Here is a 21,500-nt window from a genome sequence, read left to right as displayed (position 1 = left end):
GGCAGGCTACACAAAAATACTGCAACCTTTCTTTTGCTACAACCCCCCCAGATGGGTGGTGGGATTTAATTGTTTTGTTTTAGCATACACGCTGCCTGCAATCTGCTTTGCTTAAACATCAGGCTGCAGACCTGAGGACAATTTATGGAGGCTGTGGAAGATCAAAGTGTCTCCTTTCTCTCTTCTTCCCACACCACCCACGGCGAGGAGACCTTTCCATACAGCCGAAGCAAACAGAACTGCAGGAACAGGCCTGGAGTACTTTTTATTTTTTTTTTTTTTGGCACGTGAGTTTTAATTGTAGGCGTATCACCTGGGAAGGTCTTGGCTTGGATGTCAAACACCCAACAAGAGGGAAGTTATGTGAGCTCTTTACATCCATCAGATGTCGGTAGAGAGTGCTGCAAACCATCTGGTGTCGCTTGTCTGCTAAATCAGGATAATGGGTGGCATCCATCAGCCCTGATGAATGATTCGGGGTCACTTGTCAGCATCCTCCTGACCCTCAGCTGAGGTAACACAGAGTTCTCCTGGCTGTTAACTTCCTACAGAGTAATCGCTGGAAGTCGGGGTAGCGTTCCCAAAACCGAACTCCCGAAGCAAAACCTGGGTATTTCAGATTTCATTGATCAGCCTCCCCTGGTCTGCTTGGAGATGCACGCACTTCACACATCACAGTGTATGGAGTCCATTCCACCTGGATGTTTGAGTGTCAAGTGGTTTTCACCACTTTTCAGCCCATTAAACTTTTTGAGGGGAGTCAGCTGAGTTTCTAAGTCTGCAGCCACAGACACTGCTGTTGGCAATGGTGTAGGTATGGAAAGAAATATAAACAGATGTTTGGCATTTATTTTATGAAAGGAATATTTTCTTTTCAGTGCCCACATTAACATTAATGGGAGCTATGCAAAGCAGTGAGAGACTATCCCCAGCAATGATTAATTTAAAATGCCTGCACAGCTTGAATGAATCCAGCCTTGTACACAGCTGATTCCTAAACACAACCGAGGCTCTACCGTTGATCTTTTTCATTCTTTAACAGCCCTCTAAACCAATTTTGTCCTGCGTGCTGGAAGCAAATTTAACAAATATAAATATAGGACCGCATTTTGCCAGCTGCTAAAAATGTGTGCGACTCCCACTGACTTCAGTGGAGGCATATGTTCACGGGGGCAGAATACAGCCCCTAGCAAATAAAAAATGATCATGATAATAAAATCAACCACTTCTGTGGCGTCGATTCTTAGATCCTTTACCAAGCTCCCCGTTCAAATATGAAAGATGTGGGTTTAAGGTGCAGGATTATTCCCGCACCCGGTTAAATCTGAATTATTTGGATCATTTTTCTCCACAAGATGCTGTCAGGAACAGCTTGATTGCTATCTATACTCTCAGCTCCTCTCTGCAGCAACATTAGCAGTTGTCACATGGAGCGTTGCAAAGCCTCAGAAGCTCTCTTTATAAAACCAACAATTTTAATTACTGGAATTGCCAAACTGGTCTCATACCAATAAGCTTGATATTGTTGTCTTCATCTAGCAACAGATTTTCTATCTTCAAGTCTCTGAAAGAAAGAAAATATTTTGAGTGAGTCTCCAAAATAATGAAGCAGCTCTGCCTCGCTCCCATCAGTGTATGCACAAGACTTGTACATAATCAGAGGTATAATGAGAGCAGCACACACAGTTCCACAGTGAAAGCAGAAAGCCCCATGCATCCTGCCCAAAATTAACAGCGCTTTCACACTCTGCTTCCCACCTATTCTTCAGGCACAAAATGACATTACAAGCACTTGTCAGTACATCCTGCAATTAGCCAGGCTCTTCAAGTTTCTTAAGCCCTGGAAGTTTACAGAAAACTTACAAACTGGAAACATTCTAAGTATGTATGAGACAATGCCATCCAGAAAATGCCCCCCCCCCCCCGCCCCAATCCCCAAAACCCCAAGCTGTGCAGCCTGAGCATTAAGTACAATGTGAAAAAAAATCATTTTGGCTTCTACGCAACTCGCCCGTGACCTCTAGCAGTTGGCTAAGTCTTCATCACATGGATTTTTCAGCGTCCAGACAGGAAATATTTGTAACAATCAGTGTGCTTGGATACCCACAGCTCAGAGGGGCAGTGATGCTTCTCCCGGCACGCTTCGGAAAAATCGGGATAATAAAGCCATCAGCTCTAGTTATGGGCAGGCAGTGACATCCATGGTATTTTGCCTTTGGAAGGCAAAGGCTGTGATGAAAGACACCTCCATCACAGGTGAAGATATCAGGCTTAATAAAATAGGACAAGTAACCCAACTAAACCAAGTACTTCCACAAGGAGGGATCTGCAAAAGAAGAAGACTCGGAGCCATTTTCAAAATGTTCCTCTTCATTTTATTTCATGCCTGTGCTGTGTTTCAAACCAACCTGAGGCAGAAGAGTACCTGCAGGCAGGATGAGCCTCACTTCACCAGTGAGACCACAAGGACCTAGACAGGAGGGATTCTCTGCATTAAAGCAGCATGGGCAGGTGAAGGGGGGATTCTGCCCCTCTGAGGTGAGCTGTAAGTTAAGGAGAAAACACATCCAGGCAATCAGAATAACAAATGAGTGACGGGGGGGGGGGGGAGGCGGGGGGTTAACCATGGACACCAGAAAAGACATTATAAAGGATTCAAGGTAAAAATAAATTTAAAAAAAAAAGAGAGAGAGAAACAAAAGGTAACTATTACACGGGGCATTTTAAAGCCATCAGAGGAAAATGACAGAAATGTAAATATTGCCTCAGTATAGAGCGCAGTCAAACCTGGTTAAAGCTGTTTGTTTACCCATCTGTCTGTTCCCAGCAGACTTGCCAGTGAGTGGTAAGTGATCTAATGGTCCATATGCACCACGGGTTCTGTCCACCACAACAGGAAGGCACTGCTTTCCGGAGCAATACCAGGAGCCAGGACAGCAGGCTTTCCCACATTTCTCTTTGTGGTGGTGCGACCCAGTTGCACACCTGCTTTAGGACCCATATCCACAAACATCCTGAACGCTTTATTGAGTCAGCCCTGTCCAACACAAACTTCAATTACCATTTACAAAAAGAGACCTGTCTGAGCTGCTCCCAAGGCTTGTGCTCCAGACCCTTCACCAACCTTCACTGAGAGTCTTACTGGCCTTCAGTGTTCCAAACCCTCTATCCTACAGTGCATGAAACTCAGGCCTCCAAACACTTTTGGGGGCAGTGGTGTTGCTTTTTCTCCGCTGCAACAAAGCATGGACTCTGGACATTTTCAGCTTCCCTCCCTGAAGTAAATCTGATCTTGTTCCTTTACTGTCATGACTCCTTAATAAAAACCAAACAAACAAACCCATGACTAAAGGATTATTTATGGGTTTTCCCCCGTAAGCAAATTCTCAGCACTGATTGCTGAAAGACTTAAAAAATACTCTCAGGCATTAAATGCAAAAGGAACAAGAAGTGCTGCCTTTGCCTAAGGGATCAGTTCCCTGATGCTGAGAGTGTCTAAGTCAAATCTAGGAACAGTGAAGGCGCACAGGGAAGGCCAGGCTGCGTTCCCACAGCGTGGAGAACCAGCAGATATTTCTGTCTCCTCAGCCTGTGGAGCTGGCAGCACACAGTTGGCATTCCCTGGATGTGCAAGCACACCATCTTTATGAGCTAAGTTTCTTTGGGAGTTTGTCCTGCTGTTGATGGGGCTGATTTCATCTCTCTGGACCACTCAGGAAACCCCAGGTGCAGCCAGTGTCTCCAGTGAGGAACACAAGTGAATCCCCGGAGCAAGTGACCCCATCAGCTGCTCCCACAGCAGGTTATTCCACGCCCTGGTAGGCAGCAGGCTGCAAAAGGGAGGTTTTGCATTTCACACTTTATTTCTCGTCTGGGGGAGGAAGGATGAGAAGGAAGGTTTTACCAGCGAGCAGCTGCACAGCAGCAGTGGTTGGCTGCTCTCTCCCCAATCTTATTTTTAATCGGAGCAGCACCACAGAAAATCACTCCTTAAGTCTCAGCTCTCAAGGCCACCTCCAAGCCTTGTGCAAGAGCTGGGAAGGCTGCAGAGATCTGGGTGCAGCACCGCATTTGTGCATTGATATACGTTTCAAAGGCTTTGAAATCAAAATATGACTGAGGCCAATTCTTCTGTCCATGGATTCCATGGGGCCGCCTCTGTAAAAGAGGAATCGGGCCCATGTGTCTTCACCAAAATGATGTTTAGTTTGCTCACCCCAGAGCACTCCAAGAAGAGAATGCCCAAAGGTAATCCCGAAATCTGAAATAAAGGAGGAAGACGAGCCAGCTCTGCACTTCAAAAGCAGAGTTTGCTCTGTAGAGCAGGATCTGTCATAAATATTGCAGCAGCAGCCAGACTGCTGGCACTTAAAATTAATAGTCTGGAAGTTATCAAAGCCAACGTGTCAAACAGCAAGTACCAAATGAGAAATCCTGGGGCACTCCGAGCAGCTGGATCGCGTGGCATCACCTAACACACCCCCAAACACCAGGGTCTCTTCATCTCTCCCAGGCTCCTGACCTGCTTCTAATCACCAAATGGCAGTGGAAGGTAGGAATCTGCTGCCATGAGGGCAGAAAAAGGGGAACACTGCAAGCCATCTCTGCTACCAATACACTGCTCGATTCTTTCCTCTGACAGCCTGACAGTAATTGCACTGAATTTTGTTAAAATTACTTTAAAAGGGTTGTTGAGAATTTCCTGTGGGATGATGGAGTGGCAAGCACCAAGGCTTTCACTTCATTTTCCCTGCTGTCCTGGTGCTCCCAGGGGGCTTACTGCTCATGCTGCTTTCTGACAGCAGGAGGACCTGTGTAAACACCCTCTGCCGAGAGAAAGCTTCACCAGACCCTGCCATTTGGTTCTGTTCTCCTCTGTCAGAGGAAAAGATAAATATTCCTACCTGATTCACAGCTGAGCTGGTTGCAAGTATATTTTTAGCAGCCCTCCTGATAGAGGGAAAGAAACCCAAATGACAACATGGAATTATATATAGAATAGTGGCATTTTTCTTTTGGTGAGCAGCTGAGGAGCTCTGAACCCTGGGCACCCCTCACCAAAGATGCAGCAGCTTCTGCACTCTGCAACTTGCAGCCTTCATCCACCTCAGCAGATGACATATGTAGAATTTTAAAATACATCCATACAGCCAAACATGAGTTTGGGGGTATTTTTACACCTCTAAATAAAAATGAGCTTTCTCGAAGTTCTTTCATTTTAGGCTGTTCACACATCAGTGCCTCTTAACAAAAGCATTTCCAGTGAATTCTGGGTCCCTGCTCTCATCCACAGAGCACAGAGTGATCTATCTGAGTGCTTTTCTGCCATGCCTAGTCTGGGTTGTAGGCCATGCAGCTTTCTGAGTAATACTCATCAAATAACACAAGCAAATTTCATGCAACTTATTCTAAATTCCATCTGGGGTTTTTCACCCAGGGCAAGCCATCCACACGATTCCCCGAATAACGCAGACCAAAGCTATGATTCTTTGTTTGTTTGTTTGTTTGTTTGCAATAAAGCAGCCAATAACCAGCACCCCCTTTTCTGGCTTGAGGATGCTGCAATCTGTCCCACACGTGGCAAAACTCAAACACCCCCGGATCACCACGCACTGAAATGAAATTGCTGGTATTTTTACCTGCTTTAAAAATAACAACAACAACAACAACAGAGCACTGCCACTGCAGCCAGGCAGAGAATGAATCAGACTCCTCTGCACTGTTTTTTTCCCTCCCTCAGTAGCTGATGGAGTAGCCTGTTTTTAGAGCTGCCACTGTCAGAGATGCTGAAGGACAACTCCTGAGGTAATTGTTAATTTTTCTCCCTCGCTTGCTCAGAGAATAAAACCAGAATCACACCACCAGGGCTCTTCCTGCATCTCTACACTGCTCCCCACTCTTTTCTTGAGGAAGAGGGCAATGCATCGAAAGGGTTAAGCCAGAGAAAATGCTTGCAGACATGCTGCCTGTGATTCTGTCCAGTTTTATCAGTTCAGGCAGAATTAGACCTGCTCATGCACCGTGTGGAAGCCTCCCAGGAAGCAGCTCAGTGCTGCACAGTGATGTGAGAAACAGGGAGGATGGAGGAGGCTGCCCGTGGGGTAGGGATTAACTCAATGCCACGGGGCTGGACAGGCAGAACTCAGCTGCCAGAGGCAGCCCAGCACTGTCACACTGTCCTTAGCCCTGCTCTCAGGGCTGCTGCCTCCTCCCACAGCCTCCGGAGCACACGGAAACTCAGGATGAACACAGAAACTCTGGATGAACACAGAAACTCTGGATGAACACAGAAACTCTGGATGTGCACGGAAACTCAGGCTCTCCCTGGGCCCCAAAGCTTTGCCTCTTTCTCACCACAACAGCCTGCTGATTCCAGCTTGTGCTTAGGGAACAAGCTATTTTTGTACCCAATGTGGGTTTGAGTCCTCCCTGAAAAAGAACGGAACCAAAGCCAAGCCCTGCCAGCCTCCTGTAAGTGCTTTGGCCCCTGTGCAGAAGGTAAATTTTACAGGGAGAGGAATTGCTGCTGCTGACCCAATCCTGCTGTTAAAAGCTAAACATGTCCATCTGTTCCTGCCTTCTTTTCCTCTGCCCATCTCAGAAGCTTGATTTATTTCCTTTATCTACCTATTTCTCTAAATTCTGGGTATCAACTGATCCCTGAAAGCAGCAAGTAAACTTCTTCCTTGCCCCCGCCTCAAACTGCAGGGTTAATAATTTAAAGAGATCAGCAGTTCTGAGGCTGACGGAGTGCCTAGTGGATGCTCAAGTATTTATCTCGCAGTGGTACCTGAAATGTAGCTCGAGTGTAACTGTGCACATAGCAGTTGTCCCTGATGGATCACAGGGAACACGCAGACACAAAAAGCAGCTTCCAGAGCATGTGGAGCTCCAGGCAGCGGTGGGCAGCTCAGCACACAGCTGGGCACAGCTGCAGGAGCAGCTCCCCGCCTCCTGCACACCCAGGGGAGCCAAGGAGATGCAGACCCAGATCCTCAGAAGCATTCACTTGTCTGGCTCCTGCAGCGTGCCCACAGAACCTGAGAGGATGGGGGCCTACACAAACTTGCTCAGCATCATATGGGAACTGTGTGGGAGTCCAGACTTAACACCAGCTGGCCCAAATTTAGAAAGCAGAGCCTCCTTCTTAGCACAGCGCCCTATAAATACACCTAGGAACAGGAGAGGAGAGTTGCTGGCCCCAAAGGTCCAGCCAGCCCACCGTCCTCCTGTCTCCACAGCAGCTGAGAGCACGGAAGAGGAGAAGGGTGCAGGGACAGGCAGTCAGCCGCATGGGACACCTTCACCTGCACTCTCCCACTTGCTGCTCAGGAGCTCCAGCAAAGGTAGCCACTCTTTATTCATCAGCCTTCCCCCTGCTGAGCTGGTCCTGTTTGCCCCCAGAGCATCCCCAGGTAATCTCCTGACTCCACAGCATCCTCGTGCCAGGAGATGCACGTATCCTGCTCGTACAGAGAGCTCAAGGAGTGGCTGGGAAATGCTCCCAGGCACAGGGTAGGATTTTTGGGGTGTCTTGTGCAGGGCCAGGAGCTGGGCTGGATGATCCCTTCCAACTCAGCATTTCCTGTGATTCTGTGGATGAAGGTCCTGAAGAAACGAGGCGATGCATTGCAGCAGCTCTGGCTCTCCCCATCCTGTGAGGCCCTGCCAGGACGATGCAACAAACGCAACGAGCAGGGAAGCAGAAGCCAGGGGTTTCAGTGGTCCCGCTGAGGCTTTGTCCCAGCCCTGCTGCTGGCAGCTTTTGGGTGAATCAGCTCACCCCCCACGCTGCTGTACTTCCACCAGTTAAGCAACAGGCACCTTCCCAAAGAAACAGAGACATGGTTCATTAGCTCCCATTGGTGCGGAGCTCCCGAGAGGCAGAACAGCGCTCGCAGTGAAAGGACCCTACTTTTGGACTGCGCCTTGTCCTTACTGACACAGAACCACAGAATATCCCGAGCCGGAAGGGATCCACAAGGATCATGGGGTCCAGCTCCTGGCACAGCTCCTGTGTGCCCACCTGCAGCTGCTGAAGTGCTCTCTGCAGCTGCAGCCTCGTGCCCAAGCCCAGAGCATCCAGCCAACACCACGACGAGCAGCCACAGAAAGCTCTCAGGGGCATGTCTGCACGAGGAAAACTCCTTACAACACAAACAGACGCCCCTCAGGGGAGCTGACACAAACTCCAGCAGCAGAGAGGCTTTCCCAGATTACCTGTGCACGACTCCCGCCCGGTGAAGGTGCTCCACTGCCAGGATGAGCTGCCGGATGTACTTGCGGGCTTCGTGCTCCTCCAGCCTCTTCTTCTCGTAGATCTTGTGCATCAGGTTGCCCCCAGGGCACAGCTCCATGACCAGGTAGTAGCTGTTCTCCGTCTCCAGTATATCCAGCAGCTGGGCAATGTTGGGGTGGCGGATCATTTGCTGGATCTGGCCTTCCCTCCGCAGGTTCTTGGTGACATAGGTGTCCTTCTTGGCTCTTTTCTTGTCGATTACTTTCACTGCCACCTAAGGGGAGAACGGGAGAGGGGGCTGTTAGCTGTCACGTCGATGATCCGTCGTGTAAACAGCCACTGCGAAAAGCAGAAGTGGAAAGGGTGTCCCTGTCAGCTGGCACACCGTGGGTTGGGGCACAGCGGCACAGGTCAGAGGACAGAGCGGTTCTCACGACCCCACTGACTCGTCCATCCTCTCCTTCCTCCTGCAACGACAGCCAAAAACTATTGCGAGGAAATCAGCGACAAAGGAGAGGGGACAATCCCACTAACCACCCACAAACACTTGACACACTTAAGGATTTATCGCAGCTGTTTACTCAGAAAGCCTCCAGGCTGGTGTTTGCAACTTTTGAGTCTCGTTTTCGGCTCTTCCTGCCTTTGAGTACACGACTGGAGATGATATCCTTTCATTACCATTTTTTTAAACCACAGTCAAGTGCTGGCTTTGCATGATTCGTGCAAAGGCATACAATGAAAAACAAAACCTTCTTAGTACCACTCTCCCGGCACATTTCTTTTGTCCGCTTTTTCTCTCTTGTGGGAGCTGGAGAGGGACTTGGGACGAGGGCTTGGAGGAACCAGGCAAGGGGAATGCCTTCCCACTGCCAGAGGGCAGGGATGGATGTGGGATACTGGGGAGGGATTCCGGGCTGTGAGGGTGGGCAGGCCCTGGCACAGGGTGCCTGGAGCAGCTGTGGCTGCCCCTGGATCCCTGGAAATGTTCAGGCTTCCCAGTCACCTGCACCTCCCCTTTGACATGAATGCCTTGGAAGTGAAGGGTAAAGCTGCAGGAACTGGGGCTCCCTAGCGTGTGCTAACAGCCAGGAGCCAATAGTGCTGAGTGTGTTAGTGGGGGAAATGTGTTCCTGCTAGGGAAGGATGACAGCCCTGACAAAAGAGGTAAGGCTGAACACCGCACACCAGAGGTGCCTGGGTGAACTCAGAGCACCACAGGGCCATAAACACCTGGGAGCTACACTCCTGACGGCTCACATTGAAGAGACACCAGATAAAACTACAGGTAAATCAGAGCTGGATTTCACCATTTCTGAAAGCCTCAGGTGATTCTCCAGGGAAACGGACTTAAATTAGTACATTCTTTCATCTAAGGAGACGGAACTGAGCACAGAGGCTTGCACGGAGTATTTAGACAGCAAGCCACAGGAGTTACTCTGGTGAGGACAAACAAATTCACAGGTTACAGAAACATGAGATACCGCACTCTACACTGGCAGCACAACGCAATCTCTGCAAAAGTTACTCAGCTATGCTCTCCCAACCTTCAAGTAGGGGCTCTTTGTTTCTGCATCGTGCCTATCTCCTGACTTGGGTTCCTGGCAAATTCCTGGCACAGAAATAAATAAAAAAATAATAAATGATAAAGCAAGTAATTACTCTCAATATGTAGCAACAGCGACATTCTGCTTTTGGCTAAACCTCTGCTGTGTAAACAGATAAATGGTTTAGGTTACTCTGCCTTATGGGATACAAAGATGAGCAACAGCCCACATTTTTGGTTCCCGAGTCCTAGAATTGCACTGTTGGAACGAGTGACTTCCCTGAAGGTTATGGTGTGACACATCATAAGAGCAGCTGCTGCTGCTGCTCTCTAGGACCATCCAGGCTGGGCTAAAGCACACGCAGGTGAGGGCAGGGCCAGCAGCTCTCTTCTCCTTGGAGGAGAGGGCGCAGGGCCGAGCAGCCGAAGCCCCAGCACGGGCTCACGCGTGTGCTCCCCAGACACGCACGGACGCGTGTCCCACGCACACGGGCACGGGGAACACTGCCAGCTCCTGCCTTCGGAGCATCCTGCTTGTGGATCTCGGGGACTGAGAGCCGGGGGAGGCTGAAGATGACTGGCACCAAACTGCACCAAAAAAAAAAAAAAAAAAAAAAAAAAAAAGCACTCGCAGCCAGGCCCCTGAGGGAAAAAAAATATAAACCTGAGAAGAAACAGTTTAAAGGAGCAAATGCTGCCTGGAGAAATCCGGGAGCCGGAGCTGCTGCCACTTTGTCAGCAGTATGGAATGGCCGCGGAGCGGGGAAGGGGGTCGCACTCATCCCAGGCATGCCCTCATCCTTGTGTCCGTGCAGGAGGCACCAGCTCCTGCGGGCAGCTGCCAAAGGGGGCTTCGGCTGAACTGAGAGGAAACTGGGCAGAAAAAGAACCCAGCAAGAGCTGTGGGGTTTGGCCAGGAGACCAACAGAGCACAGGAGAAGCAACTGCAGCTATGGGAGGGGCTGTTTCCCTGTTGGAGGGACAACCTCCTGCCTTTTTCCTCCCTTTTTTACCTCATTTTTTTTTAAACACACCCCCCCCCCCCCCCCCCCCCCGAGTCTACTTCTGGCAGACCTGCCTGACATGGTGCCAAGCCAGGCAGCAGCCCTCACTCCCAGCACTCATCCTGGAGCATCCTGAGCATCCAGAGCTGCAGCTCGGGCCACAGGCAAAGAGAAGGTTTGAGATTTGGACTTCTGCACCCAAACCACAAACCTTCACTGCCCAGAGTAAGCTTAGCCAGGAGAATGAGACAAAGAGCCAGACCATGGAGATCTTTAGCAGCCATCGGTGCTGCAAGTCTATCCCCAGCTTTTTTCTCTTTGCTGTGCCCGAGGCGGCGATAAATTCAGTTTCTTTCCTCCCTTATTTCCAGCCATAGCTGTCTGGCTTCACTTGAAGCTTGTTTTGTATTTACCACTGTTCTCACCACAAAAATCTGAGCTCCATTTTCAAAACCAGCTGGTGATTTTGGGTGGCCAATTCAAGTCATATTAAACAGACCTAACTCTGAAGCCTGCCCAATTGTCAGCGCAGCCCCAGAACCAGCCCCTTCGAGGGCATCTCATTTTGGGCAATCACCCAGCCAGGCACAGAACAAGTTGTTCATCACAACCAAGGATTAGAAAATGCAAGTTCCGTTCTCTGGGTAGAGTTTATTCTTTTCTCTGAGTGTTAGAGCTCAGCAAATTTTACAGTGCAGTGAAGGACTGCGGGGTTCATACAGCGAGTATCTTAAGAAATTAAGCCCTGAAGAAAAGGGTGCTTTGGCGTTTGTTCTAACTGCAGTAAAATCAGCAATCAGGAAAGGTAGGGAGGGGGTCGCTGCTGCTATGGTATTTTCTTTTCTTCTGAGCCTGACAGCTGGAAGCCAAGAGTTTGGGGCGTAGCAACACCCAAACCCAGCTGCTGCAGACGAGTCCATGTTGAACGTCTGGGCAGGCAGAAGGCCACGGGCTCTGCTGGAAGGCCGGACACAGCCAGGAAGGCTTGAAATCAGCCCCTGAAGAAACATAAACCCTTCCAGAGCAGAGAGCAGCTCCGAGCGCATTCACTCATGTACTTCGGGCTCCTGCTAGCCCGAAGGGAAAGAATCCCATTGCCAGGGGATGAAAACAACATCCTGCCAATTCCCTACGGCCCAAACACGGCAGTACCCAGCAGCGTGGAAAGGTATCCAGGAGGACTTTAGGTCAGCAAAATGATCGTAAGGCCTCTTGATGCCGCAGCCAACTTAAACATAATCCCTAAGAGCATAAGCAGGATGTATTTGGTGAAGTAAGAAAAGGTATTAATTACACCTGTCCGAGGCACTGGGGACTATTATTAGATTGCTGTACCCAGTTCTGGTGCCAGTAATTAAAGAAAAACTACGTCGAAGATTTGGGAAGAGTTCTGAAAAGAGCTTCGGAGCAGTCCGAGAGCCGTTTGTCCTGGCAGCTCACTGAAGCTCAAAATGTTTAATTTAAAGAATGCTGAGCGCCGACTCAATGGTTTTCTGCAAGCGCCTGCTTGGGGGGAGAAGATTTCTGACAAGAGAAAGCTCTTGAATAAAATTAACATCCCGAAAGGTAAATTGGCCAAACTCAGGCTACCCCTCTTCATTCAACACGCGTGTTACCTCACATCATATTTATGGGGAACTTTGTGCCACGTTCCACAGGCAAGCGTGGCCGTCCTTCCCGGGACCTCTGCTCCGCTGTTTCCACAGAGCCAGCTGCTCCTTCCCTCTCACCTTCTACGTCACCCCCTGTTCAGACAGGGACAGACAGGCAGACACATCCTGACCTGTCAGCACCCCCGGCACCTGGAACAGCCAGGCTTTTACAGCTCGGGGACCAGCAGGAGATGGTGTGGGGGCAGGTGGGGCGACACGACGCCCCTACCTAGCCACTCTGAAAAGAAACCCCCCGCAAAATACAATTTAATTATTTTTTTTTCCTTGCCTCTGCATGTCCAGAGCAGCAGCATTTGTACCGGGCACAGATGGCACAGGGTCAGAGACCGCCTGGGAGGCAGGAACACAGAACAGCCTCATCCCTGGGAAGGAACTGGGTGTACGGCTTATCTGGAGTGGGTCACGGTGGGGGATCTGTCTTGCTTTTGGCAGGAGGAAACCAATTCCAGCAGCCTCTCAGTGCTCTCTCGGTCAGCTAATTAATGGTAACTGCAGCCGTGAGGGAGGGCAGCGCATTCTTACCTCCCTGGCCTCTAAGGATATCTACACAAGTCAAGAGAGATTATGCAGAGACTGATGAAAGTAGTGGTGGCAGAAAGCCAGGCACAGACAGACACGAGGATGCACTAAAAGGTTCCAAAAGAAATCCTTGCAGAGCTTGTCAAAACCAGCCTCCAGGCCGGAGACATTTCCTGCAAGGCACAGTCTTGAGTGCCCGGGACAGATGGGTTTGCCTTGCCGTTGACAAAGTGCAGGGTATCCATCAGGCACAGCTCTCCAAAAAGCTCCCTCTTTTTCAGGAAAGGGCTTTTGGAGCCCCCTTCCTGAGGTGAGCTCAACCAACAGCCAGCCCCTGTGAGCCCACTGCCTTTGAGGCCCAGGTAATACCCTCCCTTTGTAGTGATTTAAAACACAGCAGATAAAACATTTACAACTGTCAGGAGCCAGCGAGAAAGGTGTCTCCAATAAAGATTTTATATATATAAATAATAATACGCTCTCTCCCTCAGCTCTGTGGACATTATTCACAGAAAACGAATTTATTCTCTGAAAAAAAAAATGTTTCCATGACAATCTTCCACAACAGACAGAGAGCAAAGGAACTTTATTTTATATAACTTGGCTTTTTTTAGTTCTCTTTGTTGCAGTGGTTTTCCTCAGCGTGCCTCTGATCTCACATGGCAAACGAGAAGCACCGCAGGTATAGCACCAAAGGTGTTGAACCCAGAGCCCAGGGCCAGAGCAGAGCAAACACTGACTGGCACAAAAGGAGACTTTGCTCAGTGCAGCAGCAGCAGCAGCTTTTGTTGATTCTTCACAGGTGGCTTCCCTGGGGGAACCGTGGTGACTCCTTCCAGGCCCTCTGCAGGAGGATGGGGTGTGACCCTGCTCTCTGCCAGAGCACAGCTCAGCACTCCGGTGTGGCTGGGGGTCACTGAGCCAGCTCACAAAGGGGTGCCTCTGTCCCAGGGGATGCCCAGGGCAGCTTCTCTCCTGCTGCAGAAAAGCCAGCCCAGCTCTCTTCATCAGCACACCTCCAGCCCACCAAAAGCACTGCAGGATCTCCCCTGCAGGAGATCAGCCCCCCAGGGAAACACAGCTCCTTCACTGAGCCACGCGAGAGGGAGGTTCACGTGAAAATAACAGCTCGGCCAACCTGGAGCTGAAGGAGCCTCAGCGGGGCGAGCAGAGCAGCACCAGCATGGCCCGAGCCCAGCCAGCCTGCTGTGGCACACTCATATATCCCACACCGCCAGGCGAGCGCCGACTCTGCAATCCCCCTAATTTACCTCCTGGCTCATATCCCCCCCAGCCGCTGGCTTTGGACAGCTCTGGTGCCTCTCCATAACCTTGAAGAACAGCAGAGTCAGCTGCAAGCCCTCAGCCCATTTCCGCGCCACCGCTCAGGCAGCTCGGGGTTCAGGCAGGCCGTCACTACTCAGTCCCCACAAGGTTTTGTCACCCCTGCTCTCCTGCCAGGCTCTCGTCCTTGTGGAGAGCGCGTGCTGCTCGTTCACAACCTCCTTGCTCCCAGCTCCCGAGGGCAGAGGGGCGCGGACACCACCACCCCTGCCGAAATGCCGGGAGCTGCAGCAGCAGCATCCCGCGGGTCAGCGGTGCCGGGGGACACGACGCGGGAAGCACGATGTGCTCCAGCTGCCAAGACGTTCGCAGGGAGCACGCGCCTTTGGAAGCGGGCACGCAGCTCTCCGTGTCGTTAAACAAGTTCCAACTGCAAAAGTGGCAGGAGCAAACGCTCGGATCCAGATGCGAGCTGATGTCACCCGGTGTCAGTTCGACCCGGGACGCTGGGCTTCCCTCCATCCTGCCTCTGCCACTGAAAGGAACACAGTCTGCAGGAAAAGCAGCACGTTGCTGACACGAGGAATCCTTAAAAGTGCTGCTGAACGCCAACTTGAGAGCAGATTATCTCAAGAGGATAAGGAGCTGCTGCATGCGCATCGGCTCGGCTCTCTGCAGAACCAGTTGCAAGCTACAGCTGAGAAACATTAAGTCAGTCTTGCTGGAAGTCTGGGCATTAACGAACAGGCTCCTGGCCTATCCCAGCTCATTCCTGCTCACACCCACCGTGCGAAGCAGGAAAGGGGGACGGGGAAGAGCGCGGCTTTTACGTCCAGTCTTCACCTGGGTTATTTTCCAGGTGAAGCAGTCCGGAGCACGTCAGCAGCCTGGCTTCGCTCTGCCTTCTGCTGAAACTCTCTCAAGCCCCACAACACCTATGAGGGAACAGCACACCGGCACAGCAGCCTGCTCCTGCTCCCAGCCAAGCTCCCAGAGCTGCCACTGCAACCACGACACTGCTCTCCAAAACATTTCCTGCAGGGCTGCACGTTAACAGAAGTGTGCACGGACAAATCCTGGTTCTGCCCACACAGACACAAACCCCTGTGAACGGAAAGGCCGTGAAACCAAACACCTACAAGCAAGAAAACGTCAAAATCCAGGCTGCAGAAACGCCCTCGTTTTGCTTCCTCGGCGCGTGTAATTAAGAGTGGCACATCATCCAGGTGCAACAGTTGGCAGCTGTTCCAGAAAGGGGAACAGCACCCTGGGAAAAAGCCACCCTGTGGATTTGCAGTCAGTGCTATTCAAAACAAGCTTTAAAAAAAAAAAAATTTTTTTGATAGAGATAAAACTTAAAAAATGTGTTGAGGAACAGGCAAAGATAAAATTGCTAACTAAACGTAAGTGAGAGAACTAAGGCATCCAGGAGACTGATATACAAGTATCAAGGGAGGAAGAAGGAAATTAAAAAAAAAAATCAAATTTCAGATTAAAATCCTGCTCTGATGCCCCAAAAAACAATCACGGTTTTTACCCGCAACCTCACAGTACCTGGGAGGGAGGAAGAAGGAAAAGGTTGGACTGAAAGACCTGCAAACACCTCAGGAACTCAACTTTTGTCTGCAGTGAAGCCGCTTGCTGTCCCATTTGGTTGGCAGGATGGTTTGGATGTGACACCACACACACCCTCAAAAAAGCTCAGACAGCCCCTTCCAAAGCTCAGAAAGGGGAAGGACAGAGGTAAAGACCCTAGAACTGCACACGGGTAATGTACCCAGTTATCAGCGGCACTACATATTGGTGGCTATCTTTTTGTTGTTGTTGGTTTGCATTTAGAGTTAGGATTGAACGTACGAAAATCGGATTTTTGTGTTTGGATTTGGTTGTTTACCAATTCTTATAGTACAAAAAGCTTTGCAGCACTTCTAGCTAACAAGCTGAAAACAACAAAATGTTGGTCAATCTTGCTAGTTATTAGGTCTTTTAAAGCCTAACAATTCAATTAAAAACTAATATTTATTTTATTTATATTTTTGACCCAATGACCGAACACCCGAGACCCAAACTGTGGGATTTGTTATCCAACCAAAAACTATTACTTAAGACTAAGAAGAAGAAGAAAGAAGAAGAAGGAAGAAAGAGACAGCGCCTAAGAACTTCCATTTTGTCCCATACTTATTACTATATCCTAAAAGCCCAAATTTTAAACCCTTCACCATTTCTGAGTGATTCCATCACTCAGTTTTGGAAGCCTTCTCCAAGGCCTCAAGTCAAAAGCAGTGCTCTCCCAGGGATCAGTGTCAGAAAGCACAGAAAGCTCGAAACTCCCAGCCTGAATTCAGGGTTCCAACACCCAATTTCCCAGGTTTGAAGCCGGTGCTACTGCTTGGGAAACTCTGGATTTTGGAACACAGGTGAGGCTGATGTCCCCGGGGAGGGGGAGAACAGCCACCCAGGGCATCCCCACCCCCCAAAAGCCACCAAGCCTCTGTTCCCCGACACCCGTGGTGAAACACGCAGGGAAAGGGTGAATTTGCTCACGGCAAAATTAACTCTGTGACACAAAGAGGCATTTCCAGGTCTCTGCAGGGAGGCTGCTCTGCCCACCCACCCCTGCACTTCCCGGGGGAGGGGGGTGGGGTGGTGGGCTCAAATACGCCTTTTCTTTTTATTTTTTCTCCACCTCTTTAATAAAGAAACACATTCTGAATGTGAACTCTTCTGTGAACAGGCCACTTGTAATTAATATTAATTGCTTTGCCTCCACAGAAAAGCTGGTAAATTGTATTTTTAGCCACTGCTTCCCACTGTTGCAGAAAGCCTCTTGGCTAAGTGTAACTAAAAAAGTACCTTGTTCCAGCTCAACAATAGCACTGAAGAAAATTACAAACAAAGTTTTCCGTGGATGAGAAACCTAATGAGTCAATTTGCCTCAGTGACTCTTTTTGTAGCTTAAAAGCAGTTAAATATAATCGTGGATCAGGTTTGTTTACAGGAACTTTGGCTCAGTGCATTGTCGATGTGTTCATCACTCCACCCTGCTGTAGAGAGTTACTGGGAGAGTTGCACTGGGGTCTGCAGCAGATGACAGAGTAGATAACGCAGAGTGTGAGAGCAGAGCCCCAAACTGCCCCACCGCAGCGATGGCAACGCGCTCTCGGCCCCCTAAGAATGCAAAAAATAGGCGTATTTTTACAAAAACAGACCTCTTTTAATAAAACCATCTGTCTTCACGAAGGAGGGGTATCTCCTTTGCCTGATCCCCACCGCACAGTGAGTGACTTGGAACGATCCAAGAGGATGTTGTGCCCAGGCTCCCAAAGCCACCCAAACACAGCTCACTCAGCAGGGCTTTGGAGACACAATTTAAAGCTAAATTGGCTCGCTCCTCATAGAGGAGCTGCGTTTCCTCGGGATTAGGAACAAACACTGCCTGAGCGGAGCTGACAAATCAGCCCTTTACCCCAAAATGTCAGATTGCAGGCTGCAATATTTCCTCCAAAAGCCACGGAAAGAATAATCTGCCCAACGTTCTCCTGCGCTCAGCTAAAATGCACTTAATTGCATCAGGCCCCACCAAGGGGTTCGTTCAAGCCCGGAAAATAATAACCTGCCTGTCGCTTGTGGCAGCACAAACCACGAGCAGCGCGGTGAGAGGTGTGGGTTTGGAGCCCAAGGAAACGCAATCCCAGGGAGGGAAGGTTGAAGGATCTCCCCTCGGCTCAGCCTCCCGAGCTGACACACGGGTCACCCCGAGGGCACCACCCAGCAGCCGCCCTGCTGCCATCCCAACCCCTTGAGGACCTTTCCAGCTCCCAGGAATGTCAGGGTGAAGTAATGGCAGATTGTTGGCACGCGCCTGGCATCGCCTCGCCCGTGCACAATGCCTTGTGTCAGGGCAATGGATCCCAGCCTGGCTGGGGGCTCGTTAATCCACGGATTTCATTCCCAAACACTGCATTTCTGGGACAACCACAGGCGTTAACTCCTCCGGAGTTGCTAAAGTCTGCTGCAAATCAAAACCTGTTTGGGCCCCCCCCATTTCAGTGACATTTCAGTGACCGTAAGGGCCTGGGCCGTGCCACAACAGCTCCCAGACAGCACGGGCGAGGCAAGCTGGCTGAATTTAGGCAGTGCCCAGGCAAAAACCTGCCTCGGGCCACGGAAGTGGGGACAGCACCTTACGGAGCAACCTTCCCTTCCAGCCCTGGGAGGAGCAAGGTGGGAATGGGATCAGGAGTGCCTGGAGAGCAGGGATGATGGATGCTCTGCTGGATGTCATGGGAGGATGCTCTGCTGAAGTGCTCATCTCCACGGCCAAGGGCAGCGGTCTTTCCTCTCCGAGCCTCCTCCCCCGAGCAGCTGCCAGCAGACCCTCCCTGCTCTCCAGCCACCAGGCGCTTCTGATCCCGATGTCATTCCCGCCCAGGCCAGCCTCAGCCTCCCCTGTGCTCTGGAAGGAAGGAGCTGGGCCGAGCAGATGTTTCCCTTCTCTCCCTGCCGTCCCAGCTGAGCTCTGCCGCCTCGGGCGGGCTCCACGTGGGCACATTTCAGCTGCTTCTGACCGGGGGCCGCACCAGAGCTGGGCACAGGAGCGTGCCCAGGGTCCCTCGGCTCCAACCTGGGGTGAAATCCTCAGGTGGGATGGAAAGCATCCTCCCCGCCCGGGGTGAGAGGCAGGAACGTGGCTCAGAGAGCACCTCACCTGAAACAAGGTGTTCATAACAGGAGGTAAGAGCTATCTCCTACCCGCTAACTCGAACTGCTTATCCACAAAGAGCTGGAACTGAAGAGGTGGGTTTCTGGGAAGGTGGACGCTGGATCAGTCAGTATGACAGCGTGTGAGGGATGCTTCACCCGGTGCCAGGCAGTGGCACAGCACTGGGTCAGGTCCGGCAGAGCTCAGAGATGGCCCTGGCCTGCCCCCAGAGATGGACACGGCGGAAGGGAGCGCGACCGACCGAGGTTCTGCTCCTCACTTTGGCACCGCGTGTGTTATTCCAGACACCGGGGGAGGAAAAAGAAACCCGAGTCGAGCAGCAGACCCGGGAGCTGAGACAAGAGGGGTGCGTGGTGGGATTTTTTTTTTATTTCCCCCCCCCCTCTTAACAGACTGAGATAAATGTAGCAAACCCGAAATGTGGAGGTGGGGAGGACGTGTGTGTGCATGTGCCTTTTATCAACTGCGGGATTATTGGATGTTTCTGTTACCAAGGAGAAGCGCACGCTTGGTAACAGAGGAGAGCGACATCTTTCTATTTTTTCTTTTTTTTTTTTTGCATTCCTATATGATCATATTCACAAACCTTATCATTTTTTCACATGATGAGATTCTCAGAGCCCTGTATTAAATTTCGCTCCGTGACAAATTTACCGGAATGAAAAAATAACTACCCGAGAGCGCAGGAATGCAATCATCAACAGCGGCACGTTTGCAGAGCCGCTGGAGCTGGAGGGAATTACGGCGCGCACAGCTCCGGGGAGGGAACCCTCCGCTCGGGACCTGACACGGGACAGGCACAAGTGCCAGAGCTCACAGAGCCCCGGGGTCACCGAGCCCCAGCTGTGCCCCAATCCCCACCGCGTCCCCAGCCCAGAGCACTGGCAGTGACACATCCACGAGTTCCCCGGACACCTCCGCGGGTGGGCACGCCAAAACCTCCCTGGGCAGTTCCAATCCCTGACCACCCTTTCCGTGAAGAAATTCCTGCTGGTGTCCGACCAGCCCCTGCCCTGGCCCAGCCTGAGGCCGCTCCCTCTCCTCCCGTCCCCGTTCCCCGTTCCTCCCCGCCCCCGCCCAGGCTGTCCCATCCTGTCAGGGAGCTGTGCAGAGCCACAGGGCTCCCCCCCGAGCCTCCTTTTTCTCCGGGACAAACGTGCCCAGCTCCCTGAGCCGCTCCCCACGGCACTCAGAAGTTGCGCGGATGAACAAGAGCGGCCCAGCTCTTTGTCGGGGGCTCCGGATAAAAACGAGCAGAGAGAGAGAGTCCCTGCACGGACTTTCCCCACCAGATCCCTGAGGAAGAACCATCCGGGGCGCATCTCCATCAGCAGAGACGTGTGCCCCCCACCTCCCTCCCTCCCTCCCTCCCTCCGTCCGCCGGGGGCGCGGTATGTCGCGACCGGGCCGCACGCGGGGACGGCTCCCCAGCAACACCGCCCTCACCAAAACCCCCGCTTTCCTCACCGGAAAAAGTGAGCAAACGGACGGGGGGGAAAGGGAGACGAAGAGAAAACTTAAAGGAAAAAAAAAAAAAAGAGAGGTCGAGGCAGCCGAAGCAGGGCAAGAGGAAGGCGAGGCTGCAGCCGCGGAAAGCTCGGCGGGCACGGGGGGAGCGCCCGGAGGAGCCGAGGGAAGCTGGGCGCTGAGGGGGCTCCTCCATCCTCCCGGGGGGTTCCTCCAACCTTCGGGGGGGTTCCTCCATCCTTCGGGAGGGTTCCTCCTTCCTTCGGGAGGTTCCTCCATTCTTCGGGAGGTTCCTCCATCCTCCCGGGGGGTTTCTCCATCCTGCCGGGGGATCTCCTCCATCCTCCCGGGGGGGCTCCTTCTTCCTCCCAGAGGAGCTCCTCCATCCTTCGGGGGGTTTCTCCATCCTGCTCCTCCAGCCTCCTGGGGGACTCATCCTCCCGGGGGACTCATCCTCCCAGCCAGCAGGGACTCGGCACATCCCGCTCCCCATCCAGCCCCCCGTTCTCCCCCCGTTTTCCCTCCGGGGGGGGTACCCGGCGGGCGCGGTACCTTCTCTCCGGTGAGCACATGCAGCCCCTCGCGGACCTTGGCGAAGGAGCCCTCTCCCAGCTTCCTGCCGATCAGGTAGTTGCCGACCCTCTTGGTGTGCTGGAAGTCTCGGAGCCGCTCCCGGGGCGCGGCGGCGCTGAGCCAAGCGGCCAGGAAAGAGCCGCCGTCCGCCGCCGCCCGCCGCGCCTCCCCGCCCGCCGCCACGGCCGCCGGCTCGCCCAGGAGCCCATCGCCCGCCGCCGCCGGCATGCCCGGCTCCTCTGCTCTCCTCTCCTCTGCCCGCCTCCTCCCGGCTCCTCTACCCTTCCCTGCCCTGCTCCGGCCGCTGCCCCCGGGGCGCTCCCCGAAGTTGCGGCTGCGGCTGCGGGGCGGCGGAGCGGAGCGGGGCGGAGCGGGGCGGAGCGGGGCGGGCGGGGGCCGGCGCTGGGGCGAGCCGAGGTGCCCCGGGCTGCCGCCCCTCCTCGGAGCCGGCCGGCGCCTCCCCCCTGCGCCTCCT

The 21,500-nt window shown here is 52.1% G+C and overlaps 1 protein-coding gene across 1 annotated transcript in view; it reads right to left on the bottom strand.

The window, feature by feature from the left end:
- Window positions 1–21,253, bottom strand: part of HUNK (hormonally up-regulated Neu-associated kinase) — a 38,652-nt gene extending 17,399 nt beyond the window's left edge. Inside the window, exons 1-3 of the mRNA XM_062511087.1 lie at window positions 21,005–21,253; window positions 8,221–8,513; window positions 1,509–1,564 (exon numbers count right to left, since the gene is read on the bottom strand). Of these exons, the coding sequence (XP_062367071.1) occupies window positions 1,509–1,564; window positions 8,221–8,513; window positions 21,005–21,253 (598 nt within the window). The remainder of the gene's footprint in view (window positions 1–1,508; window positions 1,565–8,220; window positions 8,514–21,004) is intronic.
- Window positions 21,254–21,500: the final 247 nt, after the last annotated feature.

This window comes from Cinclus cinclus, chromosome 2 (assembly GCF_963662255.1).
Source record: "Cinclus cinclus chromosome 2, bCinCin1.1, whole genome shotgun sequence".
NCBI classification, from domain to species: domain Eukaryota; kingdom Metazoa; phylum Chordata; class Aves; order Passeriformes; family Cinclidae; genus Cinclus; species Cinclus cinclus.
Note: the sequence above shows the minus strand (reverse complement) of the source record. Positions and strands in the feature narration are given on the sequence as shown.